This window comes from Prunus avium, chromosome 6 (genome assembly GCF_965620075.1).
Source record: "Prunus avium chromosome 6, drPruAviu1.hap1.1, whole genome shotgun sequence".
Taxonomy (NCBI): Eukaryota; Viridiplantae; Streptophyta; class Magnoliopsida; order Rosales; family Rosaceae; genus Prunus; species Prunus avium.
Genome location: NC_142289.1, coordinates 12371302 through 12384650, shown reverse-complemented (window position 1 = coordinate 12384650; position 13349 = coordinate 12371302). Strand labels below are relative to the sequence as shown.

At 36.9% G+C, this 13349-nt stretch overlaps 2 protein-coding genes across 2 annotated transcripts; both read right to left on the bottom strand.

The window, feature by feature from the left end:
* Positions 1-3178: 3178 nt before the first annotated feature.
* Positions 3179-6239, bottom strand: LOC110765265 (Haloacid dehalogenase-like hydrolase (HAD) superfamily protein). The gene is made up of 11 exons (XM_021968349.2): positions 5765-6239; positions 5549-5642; positions 5212-5256; positions 5051-5101; positions 4747-4821; positions 4608-4641; positions 4164-4219; positions 4014-4073; positions 3693-3752; positions 3517-3563; positions 3179-3426 (listed from the first exon to the last, which is right to left on the bottom strand). The coding sequence occupies exons 1-11, from the start codon at positions 6112-6114 to the stop codon at positions 3378-3380; spliced, it is 921 nt and encodes a 306-aa protein (XP_021824041.2). The 5' UTR covers positions 6115-6239; the 3' UTR covers positions 3179-3377.
* A 2168-nt stretch (positions 6240-8407) lies between these two features.
* On the bottom strand, positions 8408-9591 carry LOC110765271 (EPIDERMAL PATTERNING FACTOR-like protein). Its single transcript, XM_021968356.2, has 2 exons — positions 9206-9591; positions 8408-9097 (listed from the first exon to the last, which is right to left on the bottom strand). Exons 1-2 carry the CDS (start codon positions 9326-9328, stop codon positions 8843-8845), a joined length of 378 nt encoding a protein of 125 aa, XP_021824048.2. The 5' UTR covers positions 9329-9591; the 3' UTR covers positions 8408-8842.
* Between the last annotated feature and the right edge of the window lie 3758 nt (positions 9592-13349).

Below are 13349 nucleotides of genomic sequence, written 5' to 3'. Positions count from 1 at the left end.
GTAAATTTTTTGTAATTTTTTTTTTATTAATTTTAATGTCTTAATATTTTTTTATAAATGTTTCTTGCATTGTCAATATTTTGTTAATATTTCATAAATACCCAATATTTTGTTAATAGTTCTTGCATTGCCAATATTTTTTAATGTTTCTTGCATTGCCAATATTTTTTAATATTTCTTGTATTTCCAATATTTTTTTATAATTAGATTTTGCAAGCACAAATGTGGTGTGGTGCTACTGGGCAAGGAAAAAAATCTTTTAACCATCATGAATTTTGGGAGGTAGTCAAAAATTGCAAACGTTTCATAATTATTCACACGGGTCCGACCGTTGTGTTGAACGAGACGCCACTCTATAATTCAACGGCATCGGATTCGCCTCTCGATTCCCCGATAAGCGAAGACTCACCCATCCAAAAGGAGTCAAGGCCTATTGGGAGAAAGGAGGCGAAGGCGAAGAGAGTGAGTAATTATACTAGTAATTCATCTAAATTTTTGGAGGAAATTGCAAGGCAAAGCGCCATGAGACTTGAAATTGAGAAGAGAAACCGAGAAGATGAGAGGATATTTCAAGCGGAATGTGTAAAAGAAAGGGAGTATGTATGCACGCAAAACATACTGAAGCAGGATCGGGAAACCATGGCCATGGATACAAGTCATATGTCCCCTGAAACAAAACAATTTTGGAAGCTAGAACGAAGGGATATTATGAAACGAAGACTTTTTCGTGACGATAGACGTAGCAACACAGATTGGTTAAATGATCAAAACCATTAAGTTAGTTTGCTTGCCTTTCATTTTCATTGTATTTTAATGTTTTATTTTGAAAATTAATTGTAATTCATGTATTTTATTTTCATTGTATTTTAATGTTTTATTGTGAAAATTAGTTGTAATTCATGCATTCAATAAAATACCTTTTTATTCAAAACATTCCATACATAAAAAAACAAACCACATCCAAAGCATTAAAAATAAACAAACCACATCCAAAGCATTAAAAATAAACAAACCACAACCAAAGCATTAAACAAAGAAAGCATAACAAAAAATAAAACATAAATATAATAAATAAAACAAACTTCTTCACTTCACTTAATTCACCGTCATTGCCTTTCACCGCCCATAAATGCTCCATCAAGTCAACTTGACGTCGTTCATGAATATAAGACAATTGCATCTCCGTATATCGATCAATCATACGGGTCATTACATGACCGTCCCTAACCAACAGTTCATGCTGCACTGGTTCTCCATTTGGCCCCATGGGTTTTTCGTAAATTTGTGTCAAGGCCGTGTTTATTGGATCCGGTTCGTACACGTCTTCAGCTAGATAATCATACTCATCTTCCACAATCATGTTATGGAGGATGATGCATGTCATCATTATGCTCCTCATCAGCTCCTCATCAAACAGACGTGTTGCACCCCTAATAATAGCCCACCGGGCTTGGAGGATACCAAAGCACCTCTCCACATATTTTCTGTACCCCTCTTGATAGGTAGCAAATAATTTTTGCTTATGGGATCGGGGATGCAGAATTGACTTGACAAATGTGGTCCACCGCGGATAGATGCTGTTAGCTAGATAATACCCATTTTGGTAGACGGTATTGTTAATTTGATTGGTGATGGGCTTCACCTCTCAAAACATCATTGAACACCGAGGATTGACCCAGGACGTTCAAGTCATTTTGAGATTTGGCAACTCCGAAGAAAGCATGCCAAACCCACGTATCAAAACCAGCAACGGCTTCAAGGATGATGCTTGTTTGGCCTTTCCGATTCCCATAATCTCCTTGCCATGCAGTCGAGCAATTCTTTTTTCTGCTAGTGCATGTAGTCGATGCTACCAATTATTCCTGGAAATCCTCAAGTTTCGGCTTTTTGTAGAAGCCGTTGGAGGTCCCTGGGCGTAGGTTTGCGCAGATAGTCCCTAGTGTACAGAGTTTCGACTGCATCACAAAATCTCACCAAGCTCTCCAAAGCAGTGGACTTCCCCATCCGAGCAATCTCATCAACTTGATTAGCAGATGAGTCATACGCCAACATTCGTATAACAGCTGTGAACTTTTGCTCAGGAAGCAGTCCCAAATTTCTAGCAGTATTTGTCTTTTGAACAAAATATTCATCATAATTGCAAATATCATGCATGACTTTATTGAACAAATGAGGTTGCATTCTATATCTCCTTCCAAAATCAACATTAGAGTACAGAGAATTTGGGATAAAATAATCTTCCAAAAGATTCTTATATACCCCGAGAATGTCTATGTCTGTCCACATTCGGGCCACGACCTTCTCGTGAACCACGGCGGCTCTGGTTTTCTTCATCATGCATAGCCACTGCTGTGACAATTTGCATATCCAGTTCTGCTTGTGCCCTTTTGCATGCAGCTTGTCTACACCTTCTTTCTCTAAATTCATGTATTTGCCTCTCCAAGACCTCGTTCATGTCTGTCATTGGAGTATGAATTCTAAAATCTGATAAATGAAAATAAAGAGAAGATATGGTGTGAGAGGTATGAGCTGAGGCTCTAGTTTTATAGAAAAACTTTGGCCGATAAAGATGACACATGGCACAATTTTAGAGGGTGAAAATCTTATCTAAAATTTGAAATTCAGATGAAATTTATATGAAATTTGAAATTTATCTGAAATTTGAAATTCAAATGAAATTTCATTGAAATTTGAATTTTGAAATTTGAAATTTATCTGAAATTTGAAACCGAAAATCTTATCCGAAAATTTTATCTGATTATGAGATATGAATACTATTGACACGTAGGAACCCAAAAATCTTATCCGAAAATATTGTCCAAATTAATTATTTAAGTAAACAAATTTGTTAAAAAAACCAAAAAATGAATAGTATTTGCCCTTTGCCAAGGCAACTGCTGGAAATCAACATTGCTTTTTGCAAGGGCAGTCACTATTCATGTGAATAGTAGCCCCCCGCCCCCCTGCCATGGCAAGGGGCAACTGCTGGAACTGCTCTAAAGAGCTAGTGATTAAGCTAAATTGCTCAGCCTTGTCTTCTATTCTCTTTATTTTCTAGCTCCTCTCCATTTCTCTTGCCTGTAAAGTACTGCTTTGGTTCTACATCACATCCATCACAAAGAGATTGATGGATAAGAAAAAGAGTGCATCCTTTTAATTTGTTACAGAAGGCATACGATTGCTACAAAAAATAAAACTGGATTCGTCCATGTGAGCTAGAGCCTTAGCTTTTTATGGTAGAAATGTTTGTTATTTTACATATGTACATGTAAGCTGTTAATGAATACATCATATAGAGCCATTTGTGAATGAAAAATTCAACAAAAATACAATGGCAGATGGCTTCACTCCTTAACAATCCAAGTGCAAGAACTTTCTTAATTGGCAATGACAGCATTTTGAAGTAATAATTCCAAGTCTTTCAGTCTGCAAGGATTGTATGAACCGTATGTAAGCACACCGAACAGTTTAACGAAAAGTATTTATACGCTCGTGAAGAAAATGGTTCACACATACCTTATATTGCTTAAGTCAGGATAGGTTGCTATTGCATCTTTAAAATCCTAATTGAATATGAAAATAGAAAAGGCTCAATCATCACATAATGCAGTTATGGCTGTCATTTGCCAGCTATTGTAGATCATCTCAATGAAATCCTTCATCTAAGATAGCCACAGAGTAAGAGGCCTCACCTGGTCAGCTGTTGAAGATGTGTAGGTAATCACACATGACATCCCAGCTTTTGTTGCTGCCTACAGAGACAAATTTTCATTCTCATAATAAGTAAACCATGTTTAGTTAATTGGATTTATTGAGTAATGACAAAATAGATGAATTGGATTTATTGTCTGAAGTTTTCTGTGCATCAGTAATTCTTACTATTGTTTAATCATAAGCCAATTGGATTCATGAAATATTATTCCATGGCCTCCAATGTTCCGATCTTCCTCTTCAAATACAACGCTTAAAGGAACTGATTATTACAGAAAAAGAAAACGAAAAACAAGATTTACCTGTAGCCCAATGACACTGTCCTCCACAACCAAACAATCTTTTTCTGGGATACCGAGTTTCTGTAAGGCATAACAAGTTACGGTTTTGATGGTAAAAACCCCACTGCATTCACATTTGCAGGTTCAGATTTAAGATGTTAGATTACAGACCTTGGAAGCTGTAAGATAAATTGAAGGATCGGGCTTCTTTTCCTTCACATCATCACCTGTAAACAAAAATCACAGAAATATGAATTAAAACGTCTAATTTTTCTTGAAAAAACAAAACTAGTTCAATCTGATTCGATCAACTAGAAATTCTTTTTAATACTAAAACAAATGAAAAGAACCAGAACAATAACAATAAAAAATGGAGGGAAAGACTTGACTTGCAGTTAAATTTATCCATAAACAGAATGGGATTTATAGAAGCTCACGGGCATCGATGCACCATAAATTATCATACAATGGAGGGAGTGAAAATTAATCTATGTCACTGATGCGTAATTGAAATTCTCCTATGCACATAGCAGAAGCAGACACAATGCGTCTCACTTAACGTTCAACCAAAACAAATTCTATAGGGATGTTCCAATTCAAAAGTAATCAACATACCAGCAAGGAAGCAATCAAGACCTTGAAAGCGCTCCTACAATAAGGTAGAATAAATTGATGAGCGCATGTTGTAGAAACAAAGAAGCAAATATGAGTTCTAATTCTAACTGTAATAACAATGTCACAGAAAAAAGCTTACAATTCCTATAAGGTTCTCAAGACATAATATTACTGAACTTTTAGTTGCTGCAGAGCAAACAGCAAGCTTTTTCCCCTGCAACAATAGAGAGGGAATCACTCTTACAAGCATAAAAATTGCGCTCCAATGCAACAGAACAGATACTAAACAAAGTGGAAGAGAAACAAATCATAAAGAAATCCATTCATAAGATGTAAAGAGATGCTCATAAAACTAAGCTGTTGATCAAGGAAACACATATAAATTAGGTGGACTTAAAGTACCGTGAAAAGAAATTGAATTTTCAAGGGTAATATTAGCTTACAGCAGCCTTAGCCTCGTCCATTAATCTTAAAACTCCTGGTCTTGGTTCCACCTAGTACAAAAGAAAAACACAAAAGAATACAGAACAATCTATTCAACATAACTGACAGTGATAAGAAAATAAAGAAAACAACAATGCAGCAAGTATAAATGTCTCCTTACAGTTCCGGATTTGATAATTTCTTTGTACCTTTCAGTTTTCCAATCCTACAAGACCATAAAAGGATCAACATACTGCGAAAAAAGTATGTCCAAAATTTCAGATTGCAAAAAATTGATGAAGAAAGGATATCTCTCAAGCACTGCAACCTCTGTGCAGTGACAGTGTGATTTTCTAAGATAAGCTGAAAACTTTCTAATTAGTTTAAAACCAAATAGTATGCCAATATTTTAGCAACTAAAAATGGGGTAAAAATAAGTTGACACTCAATTTGCAAAATGATATACTTTTCTTTCATTTTCTCAGAAGCCGAACAACCGGAAGAAGCAAATTGAAAACCTGAAGAGTATCGATGATCTTGGCCCGGCCCTCATCATCTTCCGGAGGCTTCTCGAAGATCGTGGATGACGGCCACCCATGCTCCTTAAAGTACCTAAAACAATCCAAAACCCCCAATTTAACTAAAGAAAAAACAAACCCAAATTTTTAATCTTTTTAGAAAATCTAGAAGAGAAAAAAAAAAAAAAAAAAAAAAAAGAGGAGAGAGCAAGGGACCATCGCATTTTAGGTTTTCCACCGCCGATTTGGTTCTGGAGCTGATCGTAGAAGTGGAGGTCCCAATTGAGGGGCTGAGAGGCAGAGGAAGAGCAACGAACATTGAAATGCTCGAAGGCCTCGTTGTATGCTTGGCGGTGCAAGTGTTCAGACTCGAGGATTACCCCGTCGCAGTCGAAAATTAGAGCTTGGAGAGAAGAAGAAGAAGAAGCAGAGACTGAGACTGAGAGTCGTCTTCGTGAGGAGGAGGTCGAAAGATGTCTGGGGCTTCTGAAACGGAAAATGGTTGTGTGGGAGAGTAGAAAAGAACAAGAGGAGGAAGAAGGAGAGAGAGGTATCGTGCACGCCATGGCCGGCTGGCTTGGGTTGCTGGTTGAGTTTGGGTTGGGTTCCTGTGGCTTTGGGCTGTCGTCGTAATTTAGCGGGTGAAGCACGACCGTTATGAACCCTTCAAATTTTATTGCTTTTTGTCGCCTTTCAAAACTATTCGGAATAAATAAGAAACAAGTTTTATCGCAAGTGGTCCCTGCAGTTTTTAAAAATTCTCATTCTACTCTTCAAATTCGCAAATTAATGAATATGACCTTTCTTTTTTCGCATCCTGACAAAACTTTCATTTCAATTGGTCATGGATCAATTTTCTTTTGAAGTGACCTCTTTCTGGGATGTGGGCTTCTTATGTGCCCGATGCCATGTTTGATCACAGAAAATGAAACAAAAGGAAGTAAACTGTTGTGTAGTATACTAGTATGTACAAATGTGTCGACAATAGTGTTTCTATTTGTTTATTTCATATGTCTGTTTTTTATTCCATCTTAAAGTAAAACCTAACGAGTGGAAAAATTCAACCATGAACATGACTCGTTAAGTTAACAAGTGGAAAAACCCAAGCCTGAATGCAATTTGTAAAAATGATGGGTAATAACATGACACACAACCAAACTGAACTGGCCACCGAGAGAGCTTTAAAGAGAGAGGCTCCCCCTTCTCTCTAGAACTTCTCTCCTTCCCCACCACCCTCTTCTGAGGTGCTGGTGGCTGTGCCGCCGCCCTTCGAGGCGGCAACTCTACCACCTCTAGTGTGGCTTCTCTGACATTCTCTAATGTGGCTTTTCTTTCTCTTTTTTTCTGTTTGTTTTGGTTTGCCCTTCCTCTCTTGATTTTCCAGATGTAGGCCCAGATCTCCTCCACCACTACTCTTCAGCCATTACACCTCTCTTACCCTTTTTTCCTCTCATACACTCACCCCCCATCAGTCCATTTCTCTCCCCCTCCCCCTTGTTGGTTCCCCTAAACCTTCTTCTTCTTCTGGCTGCAGCGGTGAAGGTAGATTAGGTGGCGGTGACTGCTTGTTGTTTCTAGGGTTTGTGTTTTGGGCCTAAATTATTTGTATTTTAAATTGGGCTTTTATTTTGTTTGGTTGAGCCATTGTTTTTTATTTTCTGACTTTTGTATTGAGCTTTTATGTAAGTCTCTATGGTAATGACATGTTCATTCCTTTGACCCAAAAAAATAACACGACACAAGGGTTTAGGATCTCAACTATTATAAAGAGTGATGGAAAGTTGTGACTTTTCAATTTGGGACTAACTTTTCCTACTCAAATTTCAACACAAATTATAGAATTAAGAGCTTAATGAGTAAAATAAAACAAATTTTTTCTATTTCTTAACGGGTTTATTTGTTATCAACTTGAACACTCAATTTTTCGTTTGTGTTCATGTCATGTTACCAAATCCCATACAATGTTGCAGCTCTAGAGTGTTATTGAGCTTGTTATTCTAGCTAAATTTGGCAGAAAGGGTATTTATGAATCTAGTTTGTCACTTATGAACACTTGTGGAGCCAAAAAAGAAAAGAAAACATTAATTTCCCACAGCATCGGATACTCTTTATATAGGCCAGTCAGTTGACCCTTGTCGATTGACCTACAATCTGTTTGGCATTGCCTGAAAACCTGACTTGGACAAGGCCTTTTAGCCTATTGTCTCCAATTCTAGAATTTAGGGAACAAACCACAAGGTTGGCATTTAACTTCTGCATAGCTAGCTCTAGCTAGGGTACGGTTGCGTTGTGCAGGTGCAGGGAGAAGGTTGCAAGGGCACAGAAAAAAATTAAATTTAAAAAAAAAAAAGAATTTATTATAATCACCACAATAACCTTCTACTGTCACACATCATATCTTGAATGCTGAGGCATTTTGGTCAGTTTGATGGAGATTGTTACAGTAACCAAAAGATACGAGAGTGGCCCAGTGGAGCAGAGAGTGATGTATCGTATATATGGTGATGGGCCATGTACCCCCAAGAGATAAGGAAAATCCAAAAATAATATTTTAAATAAATTTCATAAAAGCTGTTCACAGGTCTTGTAATTATTTTGTGGTTCATAATTTCAGCTCGGTGGCATTTATTTTAATTTTACTTTGTAATTATTTTGATGAAATTTGTCATTTTGAACTCCTTTTACTTATAAATTAATTTAATTTTTTACTATTATTTATATATAAAAAAACATATATGGGTGACACTTGTAATAATGCCAAATTAATTATTTTTCCATAGTCAAATACAAGGACCAATACAGAGTAATTGAATTAAAAAAAGAGAAATAAAATAAAGAAGACAAGAAAAGCTCATCACAGAAATGAAAGCATGCTAAAAGCTAGATCAGGATTCAGAAGTTCGTTACAAATTTATGTACATTGTATAATATAATATTTCTAAGTGTAGAGATTTAATGGTGACAACAACACCAGACACATTCCTGTTTGTGGATAAGAACGCGTACATGGGATAACATTGTTTTGCTGTTCTCAAATATTCGCCTTTTGTCGTGTGAAAAATTTATCACAAGTGTCGAAACATAATTCGTTGAGAATAACAAAACAGTGCTATCTCCGTGATATACAAGTTTTTCTCCTATTTGTTTCTAAAGAATTAATGCCCTCTCCCCTGAAACAAAATTACAAAAATCCCAAATCACAACTGAAAAATCACAAATCAATTGTAGTTTACAAATCTAAACGAAACCCAGCTCCATTTTGACATGAAATTTCCCCATGGAACTTGAAGTAGCTCAAGGGTTGAAGAAGTGATCACCACAGTGGCATTTCCAACCCAGAGGCTTGTAATTGGAGTACTTGTTGTTGGAACCCGGATGAGATGGGTCGAAGAACATCATTGGAAAGGATCGGGCCATGCCCGGTTCGACCCGATCGTGGCTGGGTATTGTAGGCACCTGGACCGCCATGCATGGATGGCACTGGTTGCACTTGTTGTGGCAGCTGGGCGGCGTGGATCCCAGCCTGGTTTTCTCCTCAAATAAAAGGCCCTGCAGAATGAGCACAACAAGTGCAATTTAATCAAAGAAATTAGGAAATATATTTTGTAGTAAATTGAAGATTAGTTGAACTTGAAGGGTTAAATAATTTGTTCTTACCCGGAGAGAATGAGTGCTAAAACAAGAGGCTGGAGAGAGAAGAAGAAAATGCAGAAGCATAATGGCTCTGGTGGCTTTGAAGAGAAGATAAACTGGATTATTCATGGTGATGAAAATGCACATCCTGTCACCATGAAGTCATCCACCAAATTGAAACAGAAGCCTTGAAAATGAAATTTAAAAAAAAAAAAAACAGTAGAGACCCAAGAAGCAACAAATTAACTGAGAGAGAGAGAGAGAGAGAGAAGAGGTTTAGGGTTAAATCTGTGTAGGGCTTGGATAAAAGCAAGGTAGGAACAGGAGGTGAATAAATGGGGGTGGTGTGGTCTGTGAGAGAGAGAGAGAGAGAGAGAGAGAGAGAGAGATGCAGAAGGGGAGCAGAAGAGTGAAAGGAACAATACGAAAAAGGAATAACAAGTTTACTGTTGTACAAGTCTAAAGCCTGCCTTATCTGCAGCAAATTTACTGTTGTAATTTTAAAACAAATTTACTGTTGTAAAAAATCAAGGGATCGAAGAGGAGGCAGTGGAATTATTAATTACTAGTTCCATTGAAACATTCAATGAATCTGGTTCTCTCCTCCGTCTAGCAGTCAGATGAGGTTTGACTGCAGTTGCCATTGTAATAATAGGGTTCCTTGTAGATTGAATGAAATTTTTTCAAAGAAAATACTTGCCTTCTTTCCTGGAAGTATGAACTCCTATTTTTCTGCTAATTACAAGTTGACATGCGCAGTGGCGGATCCAGGAATTTCCTCTTCGGGGGTCAACGTATAAAAGCTCACAAATTTTTTTAGACAAATCTAGAATGCACCATATTATTATTAACCAATCTACAAAAATTTAAGACCATATTATTATTAAACAATCTTACAAAGATTCAACGCATAGAGTAAGCAACTTTAAATTTATTACGACACTAAGAAAATTTATAAATATTGCGGCTGTAGGACAAAAATATGTGATACACTACGAGTGATGTTTCCTGGGTTAAAAAGGAGGAGCAAGAGATAAATTCAAATCTGATGAGCTTTCAAGAATCGAAGGGAGCTTCATTTTGATTTTTTTTTAGATTGAAATAAGTCATGGTAAGAAAATTGGTGGATTTTTCTTCAAGTTTTTTTTTCCCCCTGAGTTGTTATTTTGTGTTTTCCTCTTATTTTCTTTTATAGACGAAGTTGTCACTCAGGATTTGAGGAATTTGTGAGTATTAATTATAAAATAAGGAAAATAAAGAAAAATATTATGAATATTATAAAAAAGGGTTTTTCATCAAAGAGGAGAAGGGAGAAGAGAGAAAGAAAAGAAAAAATAAAAAGAGAGAAGGAAAAGCAATAAAAAAGAAAGAGAGGGAGGAGAGAGAAACATGTACCTCTCCAAGCTGCACTCATAGGTTTTATCGGGCAGTAGTTTAATTTTTTTTTAAAACACCTTAGCCAAAACAACGTCGTTTTGGCAAGGGTTTTTTTTTTTTAATAAAAAAACTCTTAAGTGGAACGACGTTGTTTTGACGTAGGGAGAAAAAAAAGACGACGCTGTTGAGCTCTGCATGCTGCTTGCTGCCTGTGGTGTTGTGGCTGCTTCCTCTTTGTGGCATTTCATCAAACACCTTCTGGGCAATTTTCAGGGGTCAAGTTCTTGGCCTCCTATGGTAGATTCTGGGTTTGCAGGGGTCAATTGACCCCTCTTGCCCCTATGTGTATCCGCCACTGGACATGCGTGTAGAGATTTTCCATTTAGTATTTTTAATGAATTATTTTTGCATATGTCAAATTGTGATTTGCAAGAAATAAGAATCCCTCTTTTTTTTGGTTTGAACCACGAGGTGGTCCTGGATGGGCCCCAACTATAGGTGGCACCTTTAAGCCTTAACCACAACCTAGACTAATCCCCGCTCACACCGGGTCGGCCCGTAAGGGGTAAAATGCTGGCCAAAGTGGTGACTCCATATGAGAGCAGGGATCGAACCCCTGACCTCTCTTAAGGAATGAGAGTGCCGAACCACTCACACCAACGACCTTGGTTAATAAGAATCCCTCCTTTAGGAAAGAGGAAAGCAGTAAATTTTTTTTTTTTTTTGGGTGAGTCTTTAACACATTCTCTGTAGCATTTACATTTATTTGTCTTTATGATGCAACCTTGTTGACTGGTCAACTAAATAGGAAACAAAACTAGACCAATCTTGTTTTTATATCTTTTAGGCAAGTACACACTAATAAAAGAACAAGATTAAAAGAGTTGGTAATACAAACAAAAGACACGTGGAAATGTAAGTAGGGCTACGCTACACATTTTGAATCATTAAATCGAGAAACAAGATTATAAGATTAGCGGTTTTAAGGAATCGAACCGGTTCAAATACAAAGCACTTGGAAGCTCTTTATGAACTAGGTTGCCTTTTAACTTTTGGCTTTGGTGTTTTTGTCTTTTGGCGTTTCTCGGACCATGCTGTTGTTACAGCAGTGCAATCATGGTTTTTTTCCATGTTGGTCGATACCTCTATGTTGTTGTGGCGGAAACTTCCGCTGGCGGCAGTGCCTCTTTTATTGGTTTTTTTTTTTTTTAATCTCTTTTTTTGTTTGTTTTATTGGTCTTTTGTTGTGCCTCTTTTTTCTTTGTCAGAATTTTGTTAGGGCTATATTGTAGTTTGGTTGGGTTGCTACATTTGTTTGGGCCTGTGGTCATTGCAATTTCTACATGACAAGGGCCATTAATTGTAGGGGGTCAAACTGGGTAACATCTAGATCTGGCATTCGTGTCGTTTTCGTGTCAATTCGTTTTTTTTAATGGGTTGATACGATACGACACGATAAAGAAACAGGTTGAAAATGTCAAATAAGAACATGACCTGTTTAAATTCGCAAATCACACGGCACGATCCGTTTCACACGTTAATAATAAAAAAAATATTAAAAAATAATAAATAAATAAAACGGAAATATTAAAATATTAAAACTCTGAAGATCATACAAGTCTTTAGTAATTTCTTTATTCAGGCTCTAAAGATCATACAAGAGATTGGTAATCTCTTCCATTTCGCTCTTGATTGCTGTGACTTCTTGGAAAAACTAAGAGAGTTTTTCTTGGTCTGATGGGTTGAGTTGGTTGGCCTTGGCCTCCTTCAACATCAAGATCGGCTTCGAGGTCCTTCTGTGCCTGTTTCTTCAATTCCACATAACTTAAGAACGATTTAGTCATCAAATCATTCATATTTGTAAAGAATTTGCAAAACCCACCAGAAAAAAGTCAGAAAAAATTGAAATTTGGACAGAAATGAGCTTATTGACAAAACAAACAATATGAAAATGAAAACCCAGTAGAAATGGAAGCAGAATGAAGAGAAGAGATTAACGGATTGATTCATGTTTTCGCGAATGAACACGAAACGACCCGTTAGCTTATTGTGTGGCTAACAGGTCAACACGATAGCAACACGACCTGATAACTCGGACCTGAAAACTGAATTTTTTTTGTAAATTCGTGTCGTGTTAACGAGTCGTATACGATATTGCCAGGTTTAGTAACATCGTCAAGTTTTATTCAGCTTATTATTACGCCTCTCTACTGCAATTTTCTTTTTTTCCTTCATCTCATCCAATGAATTTTTAAAAAAAGAAAATACAAACGATAGTCTAAACTAGAAGGGACACACACATTATCAAGGTGTAAGAGTTTGAGTCTGAGACCATTGTTTACAAGTCAAAGTCATTTTCCATCGAGCTAGATCCCGTTGGCATTCAATGAAATTTTACCTTTGACAAATAAAAGATAACAAATGTACCAAGAAAACTGTAACTGAAAAATAAAATTATTCACCAAGAAAATGTATTCTAATCTCTGACAGATTATCTTCAAAATTGAAATAAACAAAGATTTCGTGAAGCATTGTGCATGAAAAGCAAGACGTTTCTGTGGCTTTTAGCTGGTAAAGAATTGAATGATCCAGTGGATCTGCCATGCCAGGGCCTTCCTCTGGTTTTTTTTTTTTTTTTAACCATCCCCCTTTTTACTTTTCCTGATTTAGTTGCCGTGATTCTTACGGATTTCAAGCTAGCTGCCAGCTGCCAGCTGCAGATCATTGACAGTGAAGTTGCAGACAGACGACAGAGCGAGAAGAGAAGAGAGAGAGAGAACGCTTTTTTCAT